The 21,712-nt window shown below is 35.8% G+C and overlaps 2 protein-coding genes across 2 annotated transcripts; one reads left to right on the forward strand and one right to left on the reverse strand.

Moving 5' to 3' along the window:
• Positions 1-4,344: 4,344 nt before the first annotated feature.
• LOC104887954 (serine/threonine-protein phosphatase PP1 isozyme 2) lies at positions 4,345-13,117 on the reverse strand. The gene is made up of 4 exons (XM_010672745.4): positions 12,461-13,117; positions 6,281-6,840; positions 5,972-6,190; positions 4,345-4,975 (listed from the first exon to the last, which is right to left on the reverse strand). The coding sequence occupies exons 1-4, from the start codon at positions 12,633-12,635 to the stop codon at positions 4,952-4,954; spliced, it is 978 nt and encodes a 325-aa protein (XP_010671047.1). The 5' UTR covers positions 12,636-13,117; the 3' UTR covers positions 4,345-4,951.
• A 3,755-nt stretch (positions 13,118-16,872) lies between these two features.
• On the forward strand, positions 16,873-21,632 carry LOC104887955 (uncharacterized). The gene is made up of 2 exons (XM_010672746.4): positions 16,873-18,879; positions 21,497-21,632. The coding sequence occupies exons 1-2, from the start codon at positions 17,077-17,079 to the stop codon at positions 21,530-21,532; spliced, it is 1,839 nt and encodes a 612-aa protein (XP_010671048.3). The 5' UTR covers positions 16,873-17,076; the 3' UTR covers positions 21,533-21,632.
• Positions 21,633-21,712: the final 80 nt, after the last annotated feature.

Below are 21,712 nucleotides of genomic sequence, written 5' to 3' on the forward strand. Positions count from 1 at the left end.
TTATATATATGGGTGTTATGATTACACATTCTCCCGGAATCCACTCCGCTATCTAATAAGCATATACTCTTCATCTATATTTAATCTCTCTCTCAGCAAGTCGAATATTTGTTTATGGAGTTTATAAATTTCCAGAGTTGGAAGTTCTCGTGTCTCACATGATACAATGTTTGAAGAAATCAAGTACGGTATCTTTTCTTATACCGTACAATAATTATCAATGTATAATCACTTCACTAATCTGCTATAAAGTATAAACTACTAGATAGTTGGATAATCATGTTTACTGTTTCCTTGATATTTGTAAGTTGTCCAAATAAATTCATAATATTATAAAGGCTTTTTCAACAATTTCCTTTCTGTTAGCGATTAACGAAGGAATCATTCAGTATTCATGTAAGAATGGGTATCTCTCATGAGAAAAAATCTGATAAGCTGTATCAGCAGAAGATTATTATAAAGGATAAAAGGGTATAGTCGTACAGAGATTTCTCATCATAGAATTTTCGGTTTTCTCACCAACTATCACCGAGCTTTCATTCACAGAGTACCTTCACATTTTTCAAAATTCACGGGGTACCATTAAATTTCATGGTAATATTTTAATGACTAATGCCGGTTAACGCTTTTGAAAATTGAAGATATCGAGAATTATTTATTGTAAATACTAGTGCATATACAACTAAAAAAATTTCAAAACGTTTTTCCATTTACGAAAGAAAGCTAAACTAGTGGATCAAACCTCAACCAGCCCAGACCAGCCCGAGCCCTTAATCGGACTGAACCGACCTCAACCAGGGCTGAATCGATTCATGTTTGAGAAACTCCAACCATGAACTTGAATCTAACCGATCAACTAACTTGTCTGGTTCATGTTCATGCGAAATTGAACCTGCCCAATAACGGCCCGACCCGTGCTTAAGTCTAATTTACTGAGTTAACGATATCCTAGAGAATGTTAGTCCAATGAAACGGAGGACCCATTGAGTTGAAATGCAAACTGGTAATGGACTTTTCAAAATTCACTCGGTACTATCAAATTTCATGGTAAGAGCATCCCCATTTATGGACAAATTGGCCATAAAATTGGGTCATCATGAAGGTAAAAAAAAAATATTGCCTTCCACTCATTACTTTTGCATGCTTTATATTTGGTCATAGAATGACTAAATTCATGTTTGGGCATCATATGACCCAAAAATGAATCAAGTCATGTAAAAGGAGGAGGAAAGGGCCCACAAAATATTTGGGAAACATGAATCAATTTAAATAGTTTGTAATAGCATTTGTTTCTGATTTTATGTCGAAGTTGTTGTTTCATTGTCATGTTGTTAAATACGTAAAATTAATTAATGATTGCGCTAGTGAATAATCCCAATTAAAACTTTTTTTAATCTAAATTAATTACTAAATGTATTTAATTAGGATCATAAATACCCAAAATAATGTAATTTATAATATTATAAATATCAAAAGGTACAAATAATGTATTGATGTAGGAGAGAGAAAATAGGATGGGGTATAGTAATATAAAAAGTAGAATAGAGAAGGATGATGTTATTTTCTTTGGATCATGAGTGGGATGCATTTATCAAAATGAGTCATAAAGCATGACTAATTTTTGTAAGATGAGAGAGAAAGTTGATGAGAGAGAGGGATGACATGTTTTTTTGGGGCATGAGTGGGGATGCTCTAATAGATTCAAATTCCCTTAATGACTAACGACGGTTAACTCTGTTAGTCATTAACCCAAATATTTTGTTTTAAACCTAAATAACCCCTAACCACCACCTGAATCTAACCAAGACCACCTACCCGACCCCAGCAACCCCCCACAGCCCAAGCAGCCCCCACTCCCACCCCTGCAGCCACCCACGCATCCCCCCACCTACCCTCCCAATACCCCTTGGAAATCTGGAAAATCAGAGACATAAACCAAGTGAGAGAGGAGGGGTGGGGTGCTGCTAGGGGTGGGGGAGGTGGTGGTGGTTAGGGTTCAGATGGTCGCTAGGAGTTAAGATTAGGGATTAATTAAGGTCTAAAATAAAAAATTAGGGTTAATTACTAAAGGAGTTAACAATCGTTCGTAATTAAGGACGTTGTAATGTATTATCATGAAACTCGAGGATACTCGTGAATTTTGAAAAGTGAGAGGTTACCTAGTGAATGTTCTGAAAACTCAAGGGGTACTTGGTGAAAAATTCTTAGAATTATCATTTTCGATGTAATAAACGATCAACTAAGCGTAATGATATGACATTAATCCTTCTCATAAATGGGCAAGTGGGAGATGGTTATGTTTCTTGGATTCATTTTGTTTTTAATTTTACTTTTTTAGTTGTGTATGTGAGATATAAGAAGAGCAAAGTAAGGCTCGAGACAAATAAGGAAGAGAAAATTAAAGATTAAAATAATTTTTTTATCAAGGGGTTCCTGAAAGGGCTAAAAAAATGGTTTTAGACTCCTCACTTCGATTAATGTAGTCAGAGATGAGAAAAGAAATCTTGATTTTCTCCAACTCTTAGAGGATCATTAAAAAACAGCAATTATAAGATAAGAGGCAATGGGAGTCGAACCGTCCAATAGTTGAATCGTCATATAAAGGTAACGTACATGGTTCGTATTAATCTAATTTTTTTACCACTATTAGATATAAATCCAATATACATTATAGCATCAAAAATTGAAGTCGATGGTAGAGTAATAATAGAATCTCACGGTGATACTTGATTGCTTGTATAGTTGTATAGTGCAGCTTATTGAAAGCATCGAAAATATGCTTGGTACTTTGTAGTATATGTTTAATCATGTGTTCTCCTATATTACGCTTCAAATGAATTTCATCTAACTTATTTGATAAAATCTTGTGTAGATAATACCTAATACCTAAAATTGAATCTTGTTTATAACATTGCGCTTAATTGCTCATTTAAAAAAAAAATACGCATCAAGATAATTAAAAACAATTAATTTAAAAGAAACATAAGGTCAATCCACAAGTTCAATTTTAACTTGTTAATTAATTATATATTGCTGAGTCTTGAAAACAATGTAAATTTGGTCATGTGAATTCTATTAGATGCAATCATGCAAAGTTACATCAGAATAAAATTAGTTAATGGTTTGACTCGAACAGAGCTTGCTTCATCCAGTGATGCTTTCCTTTTATTGGCTGCATGTATAATTTGATCAGCATTATATATTAGCGAATAAAAGAAAAATGTCAATGGGTTGACGAGCACGAAGTTTGTCCAAATCAGCGCAGCAAAAATATAAGTCTAAGGTGGAGCCCACAAAATGTTAGTGTATAAATTAATAGGACCTTACTAATCACCAATTAGTCAACCCATAAACTTTTGCTAGTTATTTGTAAAAGTAGAAAGAAGTCACTATTACCCTAGAAAAAACTAATCCCGATTATGTAGAAATATTATAAGTCGTCTTTGCTTAAAAAGAAGGGAGTAATGAAATATATGAGGGTGATTTCCGATTTGGTAAGGCCTTTGAACTTGTAATAATTAATCTATTGTATGGGTAGAACCCAAGTGTGTTAGCAGACATCCTCAGGAGTCCGCGAACACCATGCAGGATGCAAACATATAAATAGTATCCCAAGCTCATGAAATCAGATCACTACGCCCAATCGGTTCGAAAACGTTGTTGGTAATCGTCTAACAAGACAAAATAGAGGAATCTTCCCTTTTGTTAGACGTATCACAGTTATACATGTGTCAAAAGATTACACGTCTTGTCAGAGGAATAGTACTTCTATAAATAGCCGACTAGTGGACACGTATTGACGTGAGCGTCGGAGAGGGTTTCCTCGCATCTTCCCAAGAGTAGTTTACGTTTTCTTTCCTTGCAGTTATTCACCAGCGGACGTCAACTCTATTACTTGGCAAACTCTTCTCAAGACCGCCAACCTGTTTTACAACTGGAACATCTATATCAATTTTGCTTGCTTTAAATTGCTTTTTTACTTAAGGGTGCTACTCTTTCTTCAATTGTGATATTCTATCAAATAATACTTTATCTATTATATACTTTTTGAAAAAAAAAATACAATTTTAATGAATATATTGTCGTCGATTTATATTTTATGACCAAGAGCCAATTCCGAATATTGACCCTTCTTTTTTCCCTCTCGTTTGTGCGTGAAATCACTCACATGCACAATTTTTTTGGCTCGAATCAAAACACAAAAAAGCAAAGTTTATAATCTAAAGTTCGACTTTTTTTTTGCCAAAATCCGACTACAAGATGTGCATTTGAAAGGTAACAAATAACAATGCTACTTGTCATTCCTCAGAAACGACTAGCAAAGGATATCAATAACGCAAAAAGAGCCTCTAAACAGTTTCGATGGTACATACACGCTAGAGTACATACATAGTGGATGTCCATAAATAGAAGGTGAACCGTTAGCTATTATTACAGGATTAAACAAAGCTGGCGTTGAACTTAATTCCATGCCAACATCTTCCAGAAACATGAAAAGGACCCCTCAAAATAAACAAATAACTAGATCTTCGCCTGGTATAACACCAGGACCATCAGCGAAAGCACCAACAGGCAACAGCAAAGCTTAAACTTGGTCTCAACTGAAATTTTGGTGCTAAACACGTTCAGCAGCAGAAGAACAAGGCTTGAACTTAATTAACAAAACGTCGCGGTCCAAGGTGACAATATAAAACTATCAAAATATGATGTAAATGATTGGCTTTAGATTCCAGGTCGTATTGTACTACTATTATACATAAATTCATCATCATCCTGTCCCTCCCAAGAAAATATCTCATTGCAGGCGCACGGTTTTACTTTGACGAAGTTCGTTAACGAGAAGGTCGAAAGCTCAACTTCTGCACCTGCATGTAACACCATGGAATATTTATATCTTCTTCCCTTAATGGGAAACTTCCAACCATTGACTCTGTCATGAGGGTCATTTTCTTCATATTCTTCCTCCAAGGAAAGACTGCACATATAGAAGAATCCAAGTACTCATTCACCAGATAAACCTTTAACATAACGTGCAAAGCAATATGTAATATATAGAGTAAAGCCGTAAAGTCTACATATAGGAAAGAGATATCTAAAAAGAATTTATTTCTCTGATTAATTATAGTGTTAAGTTTGGTATATGTAACAAGTAAAGCATGAAGTATGTAATTCATATATGTCATATATTGCACATGAAGAGTAGAAACAGCAAGTTACAATAGTTTTTCTGGTATGCAGCATACGAGTAAGAATAGAAAAAGTGATTAAAGGCATAATAGAGGTCAGGAGCCCCATGTCACATGAGATATGAAGAGATAGAGTAAAAGAGAGATTGGAAGGGCACATATCATACAGTTTGGTGAGGTAATATTAAGGTTGACAATAACGAATGGATTCTACAAGACAATCATTAAAGGACGGATGGAGTAGTAATATCATACACACACGCAAAATGTGAAATATAGGATGAACCACGTGTTTCTTGAGTACGGACAGGTGACAACAAACAAAAGCCATGTTTGACAATCAATTGTTCGCTGTTGGTCATTTCGTCTGATTTTGTTTGATCAGCTCAACATATTAGTTGTTTTTATCGGTTGTTTTAAAGGAGCCATGAGGATTAGCCATTGTAAAGAGATTCGGTAACAGAAGTTTATTGCAAAGGCTGTTAATGCATGTGTATGTTGACTAATTTTTGTTTTTGTTTTTTTGGTTTTGGAAAGCAGCGTTCTTTAGCTAGTTCACATTAATTAGCTAAAAGCCAAAGCAAACAAAAGAACCAGCCAAAAGTCATCTACAAAACAAGGCAAGTGAAGCTGGACATATAATACTAAAGCCCCATAATGTCCATGTTCTACGATGGATAAGTCTATTCTCTCAAAAGAACAAAAAACAAAATTTGATGGATAAGTCAATATGATGCAATTTAACCGGAAAGATAACTACTGGAAAGTTTCTTCAAAATTCATACCTTGACCTTAGTGGGAGTCCCTATTTTGGCATTGGTTGTACTCCCAAAGCCGAATTTTGGCCTCTTTTCTGCAGGCTTGAGTATTTGGAAGGAACACATTAAAGTTTCATCCACACTCATCATAGCTCCAGCATTGTCAAACTCTCCACAGTAATTAGGCGCCGAAAATATAGTTACAAGCTGCCTATTAGCGAAGAACTCATATCCATCCTCAACAACCTACACAATCAGATATAAGAATATTGTGAATAATTAAAATTGGAGACACATATCTATTGTAGTATTACGATCTTATAAGAATATATCAACCTGGTGTGCACGACATATAAGATCAAGGTCCAGCTTTTGAAGAGCCTCCGTGACTTTATCAGGACCAAAGGTATAGGAAACCCCTCTGTCATTCATTCCCCAGCCTTGGATCTCGTTACTAGGATCCGACCAAAGGAGATCACATAACAAACCACTTTCAGGAACATCAGTTGGACGATGTAGATTACGTATTTGGTCTAGTCTATGCAAGTCTGGAGAAAGTCCCCCATGCATGCAAAGTATCCTCTCATCAATAAGAGCTGCTACAGGAATGCAGTTAAAACAATCTGTAAAGACTTTCCAGAGTCTGACATTAAACCTTCGCTTACATTCGTCATAAAATCCATATATACGATTTACAGAGGCACATTCATGGTTGCCCCTTAAAAGAAAAAAGTTTTCAGGGTATTTTATTTTATATGCAAGAAGAAGACATATTGTTTCCAGACTCTGCTTCCCACGATCAACATAATCACCCAGGAACAAGTAATTAGATTTTGGAGGTAATCCGCCATATTCAAACAGCCTCAGAAGATCAGAATACTGTCCATGAATGTCTCCTGTTCACATGAGAGATGACACATTAGATAATTGATTCAAAAGGGGTAGAAGTTTCCCACTTTTTCCAATACAAATTAGCAGAAAAAGCTTTGCATCATAGTAGCAAATTCAATGAGAGAGGTAGTAATTCTACACATTTCAGCATCACAATTTCATGGAGCTGTGCTATGTCCTAGGAACTAACAAAAAAATGGAATAAAACAGGGTATCAACTTATATTAAGTAATGGTCACGACCAAAGTAGTGCTCATAGCAGAGTAGTGGTGTTATGTAAAGGGTTGCAATCTAATTACTTTTAAGGTTATTAGATTTTCAAGGTAAATCACAAATATACTTCTGAGAAACAAGCACGACTGAAGTGGCTATCCATACAATTCATTTATGAGAAAATAGTGCATAGCAAAAGTAAATGAAAATTTCTGGAAATGTAGCATTCGGTCATGTTATAACTGCTCCACATTTGGTTTGAAGCAAAAACCTGGTGTGGTATGATGATGAATCGCAAACATCAACTGATTACGCATGTTCCCATAAAAGAAAAATATATACTTTTGATATCCAACAAGCACAATAAAGTGGTTATCTATAAAATTCCATTTACGGATCTGTAGACGAAATATAGTATAAATATGCACCTTGACAATGATTTCGAGCTTTACTAAGTTTTCTTAAGTACCCTTGGGCCTGCTCTATCTCAATTCTCAAGGCCCGACCCAAGAACTAACCACTCCCCTACCCCCCCCCCCCCCCCACTGCTTCCATGAAGATTCGAATTCAGTGCTTTGGGGTGATCTCCACTGAGCTATCACCTCTCCTCCCAGCTCTACTGATTAAACCCCTTCTCAAATCTTATAACTTATCAAACTTCTATCAGTTCACTAGAGGTCCAAAGGCCTAAACATCTCAGCATTAGCATAGAACAACAGTGTTGCATCACTATCAAAGGTCACATTTCTTGAAATCATGTCTGAATCTCCAGCTTAAGTATTTGTGTCTAATCCACACCAATTTGTATTTCCCCGTCAGTAGCATACACAACATCAAACCTATGGTGATACAGTGTGGAGTTCTTATTAATATACACGAAGCACTAATCACAACTTACATATGGCATTCTGCTCCACACCTTGAATTCTGAAATCAAAAGGTGTAAGAGACGTATACTTAAACCCCAGAGAAACACTGTACCCTATGCAATCTTTTCTAGTCAATTACTTTATACAAATAATCCTTCATTGTCCATTAACCCTGTTCACTCATCTTAATTATTGAAAATCTCAGCAAGAATATGACGGGACAATGCATCTCATCAATAGCAGAATGAGATTTTAGAGCACGCCAACTGCATGCCAGTCAAGGTCACGGGCATACTAAAATTGCTAATATATACTACTTAGCAAATTGCCATAGTTCATAGAGATCTCCGCTGAATTTTCTGCAAAATATTAGGACCAAAGTATTAACCCAGATTCACCTGTGAACATTGCACCCTTGCCGGAAGACCAGGCACAAAATAGCCAGAAATTATACATCAGAAACCCTGTTGGACATAGCATGCATCCGAACCAACTCAAATCACACCTAGGAAGATATGAGGAATGGCTGTGTTTCCAGTGGGCAATAGCTTAGCAAAAATATATCCTTGCTAAGAGGATTAGAGCTGCAAAATGGCTGCTAATAGCTCATAGACTAAGGAGCTGTGCAGCAGAATCCTGGATAATCCATTACAAATTTCTCATAGCTCTGTTGTTAGTTCATTGTCTTGGTTGGTTTTTCGTTTCAGTTGGGAGTATCAACAAACTTTTGACAGTACTGCAGTTGCAAGCACATTTCGTTCATTTATTCCTTGTACTTGTTTTCAAGCCATCTTACTTCTTGTAAATAAAGGCATCACTTCTGCAGTCATTTCATTACTCTCAAATTATTTCACTCTTTTTCTTATAGCTTGCCCTTGCCAAGGGCTTTCCATTTTCCAAAGTTAGAGAAACTTCCCGACCTGGTGATTTTGCTTCTATATCCAATGAGTAAATAAGTTCTAAAAGATACAAAGAGCAAGGAGGCGCAAAGGCCCTAAAATGCAAAGTACACGGTGAAGCGTAGACAATTGGAGCAAAACTTATGCATATTTCCACAAAATATTTTCCTCACCTAAAGCACATTACTGCGACTGCATTGATCATCGATGAGTATTTCTTGAATCAAACAAGAGAAAAAACATGAATATAGTTCACATGGTTTTTTTGGTAGCGCCAAGAGGTGTAAAGGTTAGTGCTGCTACAAAATGTGTACTTCCATGCCAATCATGCTTCTTACAACTAAGCAGGTGGTCAACTAAGGGTGTGTTATCTTCAGCTTACAAAAATAAGTTAGGTCTAATAAGTTCACATAAGTTCCAATGAGTTCCGAGTAGTTCATATAAGTTCCAAATAAGTTTGAACCAGTTTAGATAAGTTCCGTAAAAATCTAGCACCTTATAAAATAAACCCTTTATAAGTTTCGGAAAAATATGGAAGAAAAGCGCCCTAAATCGATTATTTTACTGCTCAAGGTTTATCTTCCTGAAATGGAACTAGTAAAAGATAAGTAGAGTCTGTGATCACCACGGACTGACACTGGGAAAACTAGCTGACAGAAGATTGAATGTCCATTTACCTGCCAGACTCTCCTAGTATTTCTTTAAAGCCAAAGAGTTTATTCAGTGCAGGCCTTCTTTCCTTCACTCTGCCTCTTACAGGCTACAGCAGTGGAATAAGTGTTGATCATTATAAAAACACTTACACATTAAGATCCCCTATGGTTTCATCGGTAAATAATTTCCACAATATAGAAAAATCAGGAAGACACAGGGAAAATCACAAGAGTTTGGAGGCAACAGAAGTTCTATTAGACATGCTCTAGATTCTTTTACAACACCAGAAATCTACCAGATGTTTGGCTTTTCCAATTCACCGCGCTCCGCTGCCCCCCACCACTTCCATTTCTGGAAAAGTAATAAAGTTGCACCAATAGAAAAGACTCCTACCATGTAGTGAGAGTGGAAGTATGAATGTCAATCGAAATTCAGGGATTTTCCCTAACCTCATGAATCAGGTTACCTTCCCTAAAAACTTTTCCTAAACTTCAAATAATAAATCCATCCCTTCTTTTATTTGCTACATCTATTTTATATCGTTTCCAATATGCACATTTAACCATTATAATATTTAATTATGAACTAATATAATTAAAAAAGAAAGTTCATATTAATGAAAATACACATTAAGTAAATATAACAGCATCCATCATAATCTTTGCTCTTATATACTCCCTCCTCTTTGTAGACAGTTGGTCCACTTTGACTTTTGCAAAATTCACATACCCTAATTTGACTATTCTTTTTACTTTATATATATATATATATATATATTATATATATATATTTATATATATATATATATATATATATATATATATATAAGATATCAATGGTCAGTGTGGAACAACTATTTACAAATGGAATGCTAGAACTTAACCAATAATTCTCTTTCTTCATCATCAAGCAACAGTCAAAGTTTATGAACTTTGAAATTGTAGTACACAAGCAAGTTTTTAGTGTGTAGACCCATTTTTTGCAAAACAGCTAATTATTGAGCGTACCCTATGAACAAAATGGATGGAAAAAAAATCATTTTCTGGGCTTCAAATTGCACACTTTACATTTCAACTTATCAGCAAGATGGATTTTAGGAACATACAACCTTGCAGTAAGGTGCTAAGAAAATGGGAATTTGATGTTATGCCCAGCTAGGATATATATAAAAAGTAAGAAACCTAGGTGGAAACTTCACTAACATTCCATTAAACAGTGAACATGTAATGTTAAGGTATAAATCTTTAATTTGCCAAACCAAACACAGAAGCTCCAATAAGAAGTCTCTATAATTGACTACTAAACTATTCATAGCAGACTGTTGATAATATTGAGCTTGTCCTTCACCTACAAAGAACTTATACACTTCCCTATGCACCATGGAATCTTCCCTGAATTGTTGGGTTTTGTCCCATCTGGATGTAGCCTCAAGGAAAATATAGAAGGAGCCCAGGTATTCATCTTAGCCTTTCCATTGAAAAGGAGAGCTACTATTCCAGTTTCCATGTCTAAACAAAACCATATTACAGATAGAAACTTTCATAATCCCGACACTAAAAAGACAGCCATTTTTACTCAATCTCAAAGTGACAGTGTATCAAACTACCAAGCATCTAATTCGTTTTGTGACATATTACCAGTTTTGGGGGGAAATGATCACCATGACATGCCGACTTCAGCCCACAGATATAGAGAAGAACTCAAGGCCCGTTTAATTAGCAACTTAGTGGTATTAAATGGTAGTAATGGTAATGGATGCTGGTGCAAACTTGTGAAGGCATTCTCCATGTCAACATCCAATCATACATGTAATGCTACTTTATCCCTAAACACCTATTTTTCTCCCTAAATTCCATTACTTGGGAAGGTGGTATTAGGTGGTAATGGAAATTTATGAAGGATACATATGTTTTGACATCAAGTTTCATCACCATGGATGTTAATGTGGGAAATTCTTCACAAATTTACACTAAAAAGCAGAATCATTGCCACCATTTAGTACAACTAACCATACGAGCCATCAAGGATAAAGCCATGCAAGATGAAATTAGTATATCAATTCTAGCTCAGAGATAACATTCTCACATCAGTCACATGTATACTATAGCAACTCAAAAAACCTCCAATTGGACAACAAACTTTTTTGTAGGATTATCTTTTAAGAATACTGGACAGCTACAATCAACAAAAAGCAATTACCACAAAATTGATTATAATTGCAGCGCTTAGTTTTGGTTAACACTTAACAGCGCACCCAAGAAAACAGCCCTCTTTATCTTTAACAATTGGCACCAAGAAGATCTAGCAGCCACAAGTTCCTTGAAAAACTCAGCAGCCAATTGTGACATTGACACTACACATTTTGGTGAGCAAAAGTTGCTTAATGAAATGATATTACCTAGTCAACAAGACCTTATATCCATTTCAAAAATTGATTAGAACAATGAAACAACTCAGAATTGTTAAATTTCATTGTCTACTCATCAAACTTAGTAACGTAAAACTAAGATTTGACATGGTCGATTCAGAAATTAATTACACTTATCAAGGAATTAATATCACTCACCAAACTTAACCACCTCATTCCAATAGTTCTTTCACAAGATCACCTGATTCTCGATACGAAAATGGGTACAGGAACGCAATTCGCTACCAATTTCAGTTATATATATTACCCCAAAAGTACACCACATCGCCCTTTCGGGACCACTATTAGCAAGGACTATAAAGAATCAGGTAACACTGTTCTCTCAAGAAATCATCACTCATAAATTTGCACACACCCAGCTAAAAAAAGTACAGCAACTATGAACAAAACTCAAAACTACAAAACAATATTCATATTAAAGTAGAAAAAACAGTTCCAAAATCAATATTTCATAAGTGAACAATTAATCTAAAGAAAACCCACTTCAAATACTAATCCCAACAAAAATAAAATAAATTCTACAAGCAAATAAAAGTAATCTGAATAGAAAAAATTAACTTACCACAAATCTTTACAGGAGCTTCAATTTCCAAAAGATTAGGTTGGTGCAAGAAAACACCTCTAGAAACAAGGCAAAGTTGACGAATCTCAGGCTCAGAAAGTTGAACTTGTTTTCCTGGTTTTCCCTTAACATCAAGCAACCTACTAATTATGCTATCAAGAACACCTGAATCCATAACAATTTCTAAAACAAAACAAACAAAAAAAAGAATCTTTTTCACAATGAGTTGCAGAAAAGAATGGTGGGAAAACAAAAGAAGAAGAAAGATAGAAAATTTATATAAGGGTTTGTTTGGGAAAAAAGGGGGAAATAGAGGGTATTAGTTTAAAGTTTATAAGGAGGGAGAAAAAGAGAATGAGAGAAGAGAAGGTTGTAGTTGTAGTTGTAGTTGTTGTTGTTGTTGTTGTTGTTTTTGGCCATTAAAGATAAAGATGGAAGAATTGCAGAGGAAAAAGGAGGGAATGAATTCTTGTTGCTTTATTTAATTTATTTAGAGGGAGATTATTATTCGCAAAGGAGAAGGTGTGAACTGTGAAAAGACGCGGAAAGAGAATGAAATGATGCCTGATTGTGAGAGAGAAAGGGTGTTTTGTGTTTTCATGGAATGTAAAGAGAGATGATTTTGCACTGCATAGCAACTAAAACTAAACTATCAAAGTGGCAAAGTACTCTCTCAAGTCTCAAGTGTCAAGTGGCTTATTATGGCTATCAAGTTGACATTGTCACTTTCTTGATTCTTCTCTTAAGCGCGTCAATAGATCTTTAGGGCCTAATAAGGGTGTCTATTAATGGTTATAACTTATAAGTAGAATTTTCGGACGTGGATGCAAGGTAAAAAGAAGTCGGGGTTCTGACTAACTTTTGAATTTTTTTAAAAAATTTAGGTTGAATATGTATATTTTTTTAATTAAATAGGTTATTTTTTTTATATTTAACCCTATTTAAAAATATAAATTATGTTTTTGGTCATCTTTAGATTATTTTTCTTGTTTGGCCTTGCTTGGATGCATAATTGGTTTTGATTGGACCTGATTAGTTCTGATTTTCTCTTATGTTTACAGCTGATTAAAGCTAATCAGACTTGAGACTTATACTTTTTACAAAAATGTGATTTTGACGTGCCGAAATTATTCTTAAAAACGTGTCATATTGTGTTTCTCCAATTCCAAAGTGTGGCTAACATGCACAACATTGTGTGTTGTTGTGTCATGCTTCTTTGTGATGAATTATACCTTGTTTTAAGTAGGACAAATGCTTTGCCATATTATTTATTTGAGAATTCACCCTTTTGTATATTTTGCACTAAATGAGACATATAAAACCTTAACTTCCCTCTCCTCTCCCTCTTGTGTTTTCTCTAGTATTTAATTATTTATGGTGCTATTCAATGAGTTAAGTAAGTATGGCATTCTAGAAAGTAAGAACATCCACATTCATATATATATATAAAAAATTGCCATCTTTTTTCTGATTTTTCATTCCGCTACTTAAAGTATGTTATGGGTCATGATGAAAACACCATTTATATCCAACTCATAACCAATAAATAGATGAGAAACAAATTTTCTTCTATTGTGTCTATTTCTTTTTTTTAGTAGTTCTTTTGTGTTAAACTATAAAAAAGAATGCATTCCCTTCAAAAAAGAAAAGAAATAAAAGAAATGTATAATTGTATATGATCTTAGAAAGTGAGATTGTTGATTGAAGAAAAGGTATTTTCAAATTACTTCTCCTATTTTATGAAAACGATTACAAGATTGAATAACAAACTCGAAAAAGGTGTGAAGTAACCTTACCAACACATGTGTCAAACTACTATATATTGGTTGCTCGCGTACGACTTTAGTTATGGAAACTTGTCATCCCATGACTTATTATTCCATATTTTCATGGTCTGTCATATTTTATCGTGAGTAGACTTATATATTTTTTCATGACTCGTTATTGTTTCTTTTTTTTTTTGACAGGAAACTCATTCATGACGAAAATTCATGAGTGATCATGACTTAAAATGAAGTTTGAAAATCCTGGCTTTAACATAAAGATTTAAGACAAATATACGCACTAACATAAATTACAATGAATTTGATTCCTTTCAAGATCAATCAAACACTCCTCAATAAATTCTAATGAACTTTCTCACTCACTTCCCACTTTGTAACCCTAAACATCTCATGATACCATCTCAAGTTCCGTCATTATTGAGTCGTTCATATCAATTTTAGTTCTTAATATCTTATCATCACATGTTGAGTCACAAATATTTAATATGGAACCAAACACGAAAAATTCCGTTAATTCATCAAATTTGAAATATTTATAGTAGGATGTCTTTCTAATACAATGTTCCCTCTTTTTTTTATATTAATATATACACTTTGTAATTTATTATAATTTTACTTTGACTATCGTTTGTGATATATGCATAGGAAATCATAATCATGTGCATTTTTGTTAGATATGTCTTAGGGCATGTTCTCTTCGGCATAAAACAACTGAACTGAACTTATTAGAACTGAACTGAACTGAACTGAATTGAATTGAATTAAACTAAATGTAATAAATATATAAATAAAATTTTAAACAATAATAATATGAATATTAAATAATAATTATAATGATAAGTAATAATAATGAATAATAATAATAGTATTTTAGATATTTTTAAATGATAGTTATAAATAAATAATATTAATAATCATAAATTAATAATAATAATAATAATAATAATTAATGATAACAATGATAATTAATAATAATTATTTTATATTATTTGTATTAATATATTAATACTTGATGATGATATATAATAACAATAATAATTAAGAAGTAAATTAATATTACTATTTTAATAATTAGATTTAATAATATAAAAACATTTAGTAATAAAAATAATGATTGGGTTGGACCGCGAAAATTACATCATAAACCGTCTTGACGCGATTTGATTGATTTATGGGCTAAAAAAAGTGGGTTTATTTGTGCTTTGACCTAAACCATGTTCTTCCTAATAATAATAGTAATAATAATGAGTAAAGCTATAATAAACAAAATAATATATAGAAACAACAACAATAATAATAATACTTAATAGTAATGATATATATTTAAATAATAATAATAATAATGATAATAATAATAATAATAATAATAATAATAATAATGATAATAATAATAATAATAATAAGAGTAATTAGTAAAATAAATTATACCAACATAATACTAGTATTTAACAAAATGGTTATAAAAGAATGGAGTTGAACTGAACTGATCTGAATTGAACTGATTGGAGCTGAACTGAACTGAACTTATTGGAGCTGAACTAAACCGGACTGAACTGATTTGAACTGATCTGAATTGAACTAAACTGAACTGAAATGAATAGTGATATGTGAGAGTAAAAGTATTGTCAAGAGCTGATCTGAACTGAACTGATCTGATCTGAACTGAACTGAATTGAATTGAGCTGAACTGAACTGAATTGGACTGAACTGAAAATAAGATGGGGAGAACAGGCCCTTAACATATATGTTTTTCAGATATCAACTTATCCATCACTCTGTCTTAAAAAAGCATTAAATAGAGGCACATCTTTTTAAAGAAAAATAGGGGTATTTTGAAATTTTTGTGTAAAAAATTCAGGACACTTTAGTCCAAACAAATTGATATAAAATAAAATAGGCACAACATTTTGGGATACCTAAAAATGAATGTTAGCACTATGTTGTCTTAAGAATTTGCAGGTCCATGTGTTAATTATAAATTTGGACCCTAAATATAAAAATATTATGCACATATAACTAATGTATTCTACAAAGTATATAATTGTTAAACTATTTTTTACAAAATAAAGCTTGGATTTGAACAATGTCTAAAAAAACATTATAATCAAGACTTTTGAGCTCTCTAAAAAGTGGAGCCCTGTGCTGTTGGTCGCTTTGCACGCCCTATCAAACAACCTGTATATTATGGAACGGAGGGAGTAATATGTAATCCTAAGAGCTATATATATCATTCTCGTAAAATATTAATGGTTAGAGTTGCAGTTCGTCGATGGTGCGTACGAGTGTATGTAGAGGAAGGTGCGCACTATTTAAAACGCAACATCCCAAAGCATAAAACGCAGGTTCATTAAACAAAAAACGCACGAAACAAACATTTTTTGATCTTCAATGAACACCGAAATTTCATTACTTCTTCCGTTTCAATTTAATTGTGGCATTTTAAAAATCACGGACTCCTATACAGTTTTTGGAGAGGAGAGAGATTGAGAAAGAAAAGAAAAGGATACTATGTAATAGGGGAGAAATAAAAAAAAGTTATTACAAAAAATGAAAGTGTCACAGCTAAATTGGAACTTACTAAATAGATCGTGTTACCATTCAATTGAAACGGAGAAAGTAAAAAAAAAAACCTTCAAATTTTCGTTAGAGTTGAGCGTTCAATAAACGCCAAGCTTTTATTAAAAAAAAATCATCCCATATTCCCATCAAAACTCAAAACTTATCGCAATTGCAATTGTGAAGAAAAAAAAAAAGAAGAAAAAACAGCCAGGAATAGGATACATAAATCGCACCAAATTTGAATATTAAGGTCAAAACTCAAAGCTTTCGTCAATGATATGCTCTAAGTTTGTAAGTGCAGTTTGTGTTTTAATCCAAGCTAACCAAAGTTTGCCAAGTAGAGCGTGGATAGGAGGGATGAGCCAGGATATCACATACACTGAGGGACCATGGGTTTGTAATAAATGCAGGAAAGTGGGACACAACGATAGAAATTGTGTGAAAAAAGCAAGCAACAGTGGTGGTAAGGAGGAAGGTCAACGTAAGCTTGAGGTTGTTAATGGAAGCCAAAATACCAGAAGGCTTGGAGTTGATGAGAGGGGATGGACCCAGATACAAACAAAAAGAAGAGGGAGAAAGTCATCTACCTCAGTGGGCCCGGGGTCCAGATGGACACCAAAAAAGAAAGGTGAAGAGGATAAGCAAAAAGTGGCTGTTAGACAAGAGCAGAGAATAGAAGGAAACCAAAATTCCAAAGTGGAAGGTGGGGCCCATAAATCTCCTATCCAATCTAAAAAGAAAATCCCACTTTCTGATGAAAACCAATTTGTAGTACTTCAAACACTGCAATGCGCTGACTCTATATCTATTTCTCCACATCCTAGCCCGAAACGTGGAGATGTCAAGTCTCAGGACTGTACACTTTTGCAACCCCCTTCTTTCCATAATCCCATAATACGAGACATCCTTGTTTCCCAAAATCAAACACTTCCATGCCCATCTCACCTCACCACAACCCAGAAAAACAACAAGGAAAATTCTCCCATCCTCATATCCCCTCCCTCTTCAAACAACCCAAATCACCATGGATCAGCAGGAGGAGATGGACCTATACGCATTTACCTGCCCAACCCCTCCAGCATCACCACCCTCACCTCCACCCCCACCACGGGTTCAAGTGGTATCCTCCCTCAACCCCATTGTCTTCTCTCGACCAATCCGACCACTCACCCCCGAACTGAACCCGGGGTTTGTGGATTATTACCTTCCGGACTCCCTGGAGGTCCCGACGGAATTTTACACAGAGTTAACCCTAAAGGAAGTGAAGGAGTTGATAATCAACCCATATCTCAAGCCGGAGGCAGCAAAGCATCTCATGATGTTAGCCAACTCAGAATTCAAACCAGCCCATATGCCACAGCTTCTCGATGCAACTCACCTACCTCCATTGATGAGAATATTTCTCACGTGGTTTTGCAACAAAGAGGTAGAAGTAGAACAAGAAGAGAGAAACCTCATGATGACTCTAGGACCATGGATCGATCCAGCCCCTCTGTTCCCTTTGATCCGAACGGTAGTCTTGATGAAACTTCGGCCGGTAACACTTCAGGCGATGAGCAATACCGACGCGATACTATGTACACGTCTCCACCTCCCCATGAAACAATTGGGGATCACAGCCTCTTGGGGAGAGGTAAAAGGCAAAAGAAACCCGCGAGAGGCCGAAGTAGTGTTTTGGCCACACCGAAAAATGTGGACATGTCCGGCAACCGGGACAGAAATAGATCCGTGGGTGGTAGGAAACGAGGAGATTCTCAGGATGCTTCTCGACAAACAACAACATTGTACAAAGGGATGAACATGCTCTTTTGGAATGTTAGGGGGATAGCTAGGCCTTCTTTTAAGCCAAATTTCAGACTCTTGGTTCAGCAACATCACCCATCACTAGTGATCCTTGTTGAGACATGGGTGGGGAGGGAAAAAACCGCTGAGATTATTCGGGACTGTGGCTTTGATTCGTGGTATCTGGTGGACCCGGTGGGTTTTGTGGGCGGCATCTTACTGCTTTGGAAATCACACGTGATGGATTTTCAAGTGGTGGGTCATGGCGCTCAGGGAGTATACGGTGTAACTGAGGTAATAGCTTCTAAAACTTTTTTGTCATTTCTGCTATTTATGCTAGTACCAAATTTAGGATAAGGAAACAATTGTGGGATGATTTGGAAAATTTTGCAAATGATTTGAATAAGCCGTGGCTAGTTTTAGGTGATTTTAATGAGGTGATAAATCAGGGGGAAAAATTGGGAGGGAGACCTATTTGTAGGAGTAGGGCCGAGTTATTTGCTCGGAAAATGGATAACTGTAATCTAATGGACTTGGGGTTCACTGGGCCAAAATTCACTTGGACTAATAAAAGGAAGCGTAATCCGATATTTGAAAGAATTGATCGGGGGGGGCTAATTCGGAATGGGTTAACTTATTTCCTAACGCTAGTATCTGGCACCTTCCTAGAGTGACTTCGGACCATTGCCCAATTCTCCTTAATTTAGATACTAATCTGGACCTTAATGGATCAAAACCTTTTAGGTTCGAACCTATGTGGACCCTTCATGAAAACTTTATGGAAGAATTAGAAGATCATGGCCGGGAGAAGAGTTGGATATCCAAGAAAAACTTAGTGGGCTTCAAAAGAGTTTAATGGAGTGGAATAAAAACACTTTTGGGAACATTTACAAAAAGAAAAACAAACTCTTGGCTCGGCTTAAAGGGATTCAAGCCTACCTTCAAACCAACCCCTTCTCTTTTTTTCACCAAAAATTGGAAATAGAAATCCAAAGAGACCTTCTTAGCACATTAGATAAGAGGAACTGTTGTGGAGAACTAAGAGTAGGATGGATAGAATTGGGGAAGGGGAAAGAAACACTGCTTTTTTCCATAGAAACGTGCTAATTAAACGTAATGCATCCCGGATCCTTAGCTTGAGAGGATGAGGTAGGAAATGATATCCAAGACCCAGATAGGATAAGGAGACTAATTCAGGACTTTTATCGAGCCTTATATACTTCGGAACACGTCTCTTGTAGCCAAGGGTTTTCTCACCAGGAGGCAAACATACATTTAGGCTACGTACCTGACCCGGGGAAATAGGAGAGCCTTGTTTGATATGAAACCGCTTAAAGCCCCGGGCCGGATGGTTTCCACCCTATATTCTTTCAAAAGACCTGGGAAGTGGTGGGTACAGAGGTGTGTAGAAATATTCAACGATGGTTTAGGGACGGGAAAATTCCAGAACAACTATGTCAAGCCCTAATTTGCCTCATCCCTAAACAAGCATCGCCGGAAAAACTTGGACCAATTGTGTAATAATTTCTTATGGGGAGAGGAGAATAGCCAAAAGAAACTTCACCTAGTGAATAGAGAGACCACTTTTCTTCCTAAGGAGCAGGGGGGATTGGGAATAAGAAACCAAAAGTTCACCAATAGAGCCTACATGGCCAAATTAGGTTGGAAAGTTTCACAAGGTCAAAACAACTTAGCCCAGGAGTGTATAATCTCGAAGTACATTCATAATGATAGGGTTACCCAATTTAGAAATGGTTCTAATCTTTGGAAAAACATAGGCAAGGGGTGGGAACTTCTCAAGGAGACTAGCATGTGGAGTCTAGGGAATGGTGAGAGTATAGAGTTTTGGCATGATGACTGGTTATCTATAGGACCTATACGTGGGTGGATTCAGGGACCTCTCTCGATGGAAGAGAGCTATAGGAAAGTTGGAACTGTGATCAAGAATGGAATTTGGGATATAGAAAACCTTACCATAGATCTGCCGGACCATATCCTTCACCGGATCCTATCTATTCCACCGCCAAACCGAAATGATGTAAGTGACCTTATGTCCTCATCCTTTGTCACTAGCTCGGGTTTCTCTCTCGTCTTGCTTATAAGGCCCAACTCCCTTCTCATCATGACACCTCCGATCTATCTTGGATCTGGGAAGGTTTCATGGAACCAAAAATTAAATTCTTTATATGGTTATTGTGGCATGACCGTATTCCCCACAGGCACCTTCTCACTATACGTCGAATTACACAAGATTCCTCATGCCCTCGGTGTCAGGAGTTGGGGGAAGATTCTCATCACATAATTAAGACGTGTCAGAAAAGTGCGGAAATCTGGAACCTCCCAAACACCCCTCAGATTCACGAGGATGAGTTCAGAAGTTGGCTTAAGGAAAATATGAGCTCCAACAAATCCTTTCGCGGTATCCCTTGGAAATGTGTGTTCCCATACACATGTTATGAAATCTGGAAGGATAGGAATCAGTGTGTGTTTAAGAACCTTCACCCATCCCCGATCCAAGTCATTAGCTTTAAAGCTAGTGGAGGTGCTAGAGACTACATTCTGTCAATTAAGGATACGAGCATGCTAGGTATTACAAGGAGACCCATGATGTACCACCCTCGAGAATTCCTATGTATCTATGTTGACGCTTCCTTTATTAGTCCTCTTGTTGTAGCTGGCCTTGGGGGGGTGGTCATGGATCACGAGAAAAAATGGGTCCTGGGTTGGGGGAAAAAAGTTTACACTAATGATTCTCTTGCAGCTGAGTTACTAGGGATCTTGGAGGCATTATATATAGTGGAGGCTCCCACCTAAATCGCTCCATTATATACTCCGATTGCAAAGAAGCTGTAGATCTGGTTAATCACAGGAAAGAATTTGACAAAGTGGCAAATATGGTTAATGCTTGCAGGCAGTGGCGCACGAGATTCCCAGAGATTCAGATTAAACACTGTCGGCGCGAGGGAAACAGAACGGCGGATGCTTTGGCAAGAAACTGTAGGACTTCGGATATGGCTTGTGTTGTAACTAGGGTTCTCCCATCCCCCGAGTTATTGTAGGGACCTTTTAAAGTCGGATTGTATGAACCTTAATATTTGTACGGATCTTGATATGGATATGTAATTGA

This window comes from Beta vulgaris, chromosome 3 (genome assembly GCF_026745355.1).
Source record: "Beta vulgaris subsp. vulgaris cultivar EL10 chromosome 3, EL10.2, whole genome shotgun sequence".
Classification (NCBI taxonomy): domain Eukaryota; kingdom Viridiplantae; phylum Streptophyta; class Magnoliopsida; order Caryophyllales; family Amaranthaceae; genus Beta; species Beta vulgaris.

Coding starts and splice junctions, on each gene's coding strand:
- LOC104887955 (XM_010672746.4), top strand. CDS start 17,077: ATGATATGCTCTAAGTTTGTAAGTGCAGTTTGTGTTTTAATCCAAGCT. Junction 18,880..21,496: donor GAGTATACGGTGTAACTGAG/GTAATAGCTTCT, acceptor TAATGCTTGCAG/GCAGTGGCGCACGAGATTCC.
- LOC104887954 (XM_010672745.4), bottom strand. CDS start 12,635: ATGGATTCAGGTGTTCTTGATAGCATAATTAGTAGGTTGCTTGATGTT. Junction 6,841..12,460: donor AGCTCCTGTAAAGATTTGTG/GTAAGTTAATTT, acceptor TCATGTGAACAG/GAGACATTCATGGACAGTAT. Junction 4,976..5,971: donor GGACTCCCACTAAGGTCAAG/GTATGAATTTTG, acceptor CTATATGTGCAG/TCTTTCCTTGGAGGAAGAAT.